This window comes from Sclerotinia sclerotiorum, genomic scaffold, assembly GCF_000146945.2.
Source record: "Sclerotinia sclerotiorum 1980 UF-70 scaffold_9 genomic scaffold, whole genome shotgun sequence".
Taxonomy (NCBI): Eukaryota; Fungi; Ascomycota; class Leotiomycetes; order Helotiales; family Sclerotiniaceae; genus Sclerotinia; species Sclerotinia sclerotiorum.
Genome location: NW_001820827.1, coordinates 1,487,570 through 1,488,370, shown reverse-complemented (window position 1 = coordinate 1,488,370; position 801 = coordinate 1,487,570). Strand labels below are relative to the sequence as shown.

Here is an 801-nt window from a genome sequence, read left to right as displayed (position 1 = left end):
CCATCTCATCTACTTCAAAAAAAAAAATCCTCTCATTTCAAGGACTAAAATATCTCACACTTAAGACCAAAAAACTTAGGGATATTCATTTCCGTGTAAATTTACTACTTAATTTTGCCTTTGTATCTTAGGACCTAATACCAAATACCTAATACCCAACCCCAAAACTCGCACATCTCCCCTCCCCCCCAACCCCGGCATTAACCACATAACAGTCCGCCTTTTGCAATGCACACTTCGTCAAAGCACTTTCATACGAATCTCCTCCCTCTCCCCCATTTCCACCACCTCCTCCTCCACCCCCATAAGAACAACCCACCGCATAAGTACCCACACAAACCCCATACTGCACATCACACGCATCCTTACAACCAGTTGCACAATCCGGTCTTTGATAACTGGGACTATTTTCTGAGAATTTGGCTGTGTACAGTTTAAATGGGTAGCCGGAGGAATAGTCTGCGGGGAGATTATTGCATGTGTAGCAGGGAAGGGGGATAGATCCGACGGGGGAAGAGGAGGAGTAGCCTTGTGGGGGATTGTGGGGTTGTGTGCAGATGTTGCTGCAGGTTGGGAGGGGGGCGATGGAGTATGTTGATGTTGTGGGTGGTGGGGGTTTGGGGGTTGTGAGGATTGTGGTGGGACAGCTGTATATACTTGTTTTTGTGCTAATAATAGGTGGTGTGTATCCTGGTGGGGGATATTTAGCTATATAACCAGTGTTTGAACATGAAGATCCGGGACAATAGCTTAAGCAGTAAGAAGAGATCATGGTGACACCAGGTGGAAAATTGTAGACAT

At 46.1% G+C, this 801-nt stretch overlaps 1 protein-coding gene across 1 annotated transcript; it reads right to left on the bottom strand.

The window, feature by feature from the left end:
- Positions 1 to 148: 148 nt before the first annotated feature.
- Positions 149 to 772, bottom strand: SS1G_07481 (hypothetical protein; the record flags this gene model as incomplete). The annotated part of the gene is made up of 1 exon (XM_001591984.1): positions 149 to 772. One exon carries the CDS (start codon positions 770 to 772, stop codon positions 149 to 151), a length of 624 nt encoding a protein of 207 aa, XP_001592034.1.
- Between the last annotated feature and the right edge of the window lie 29 nt (positions 773 to 801).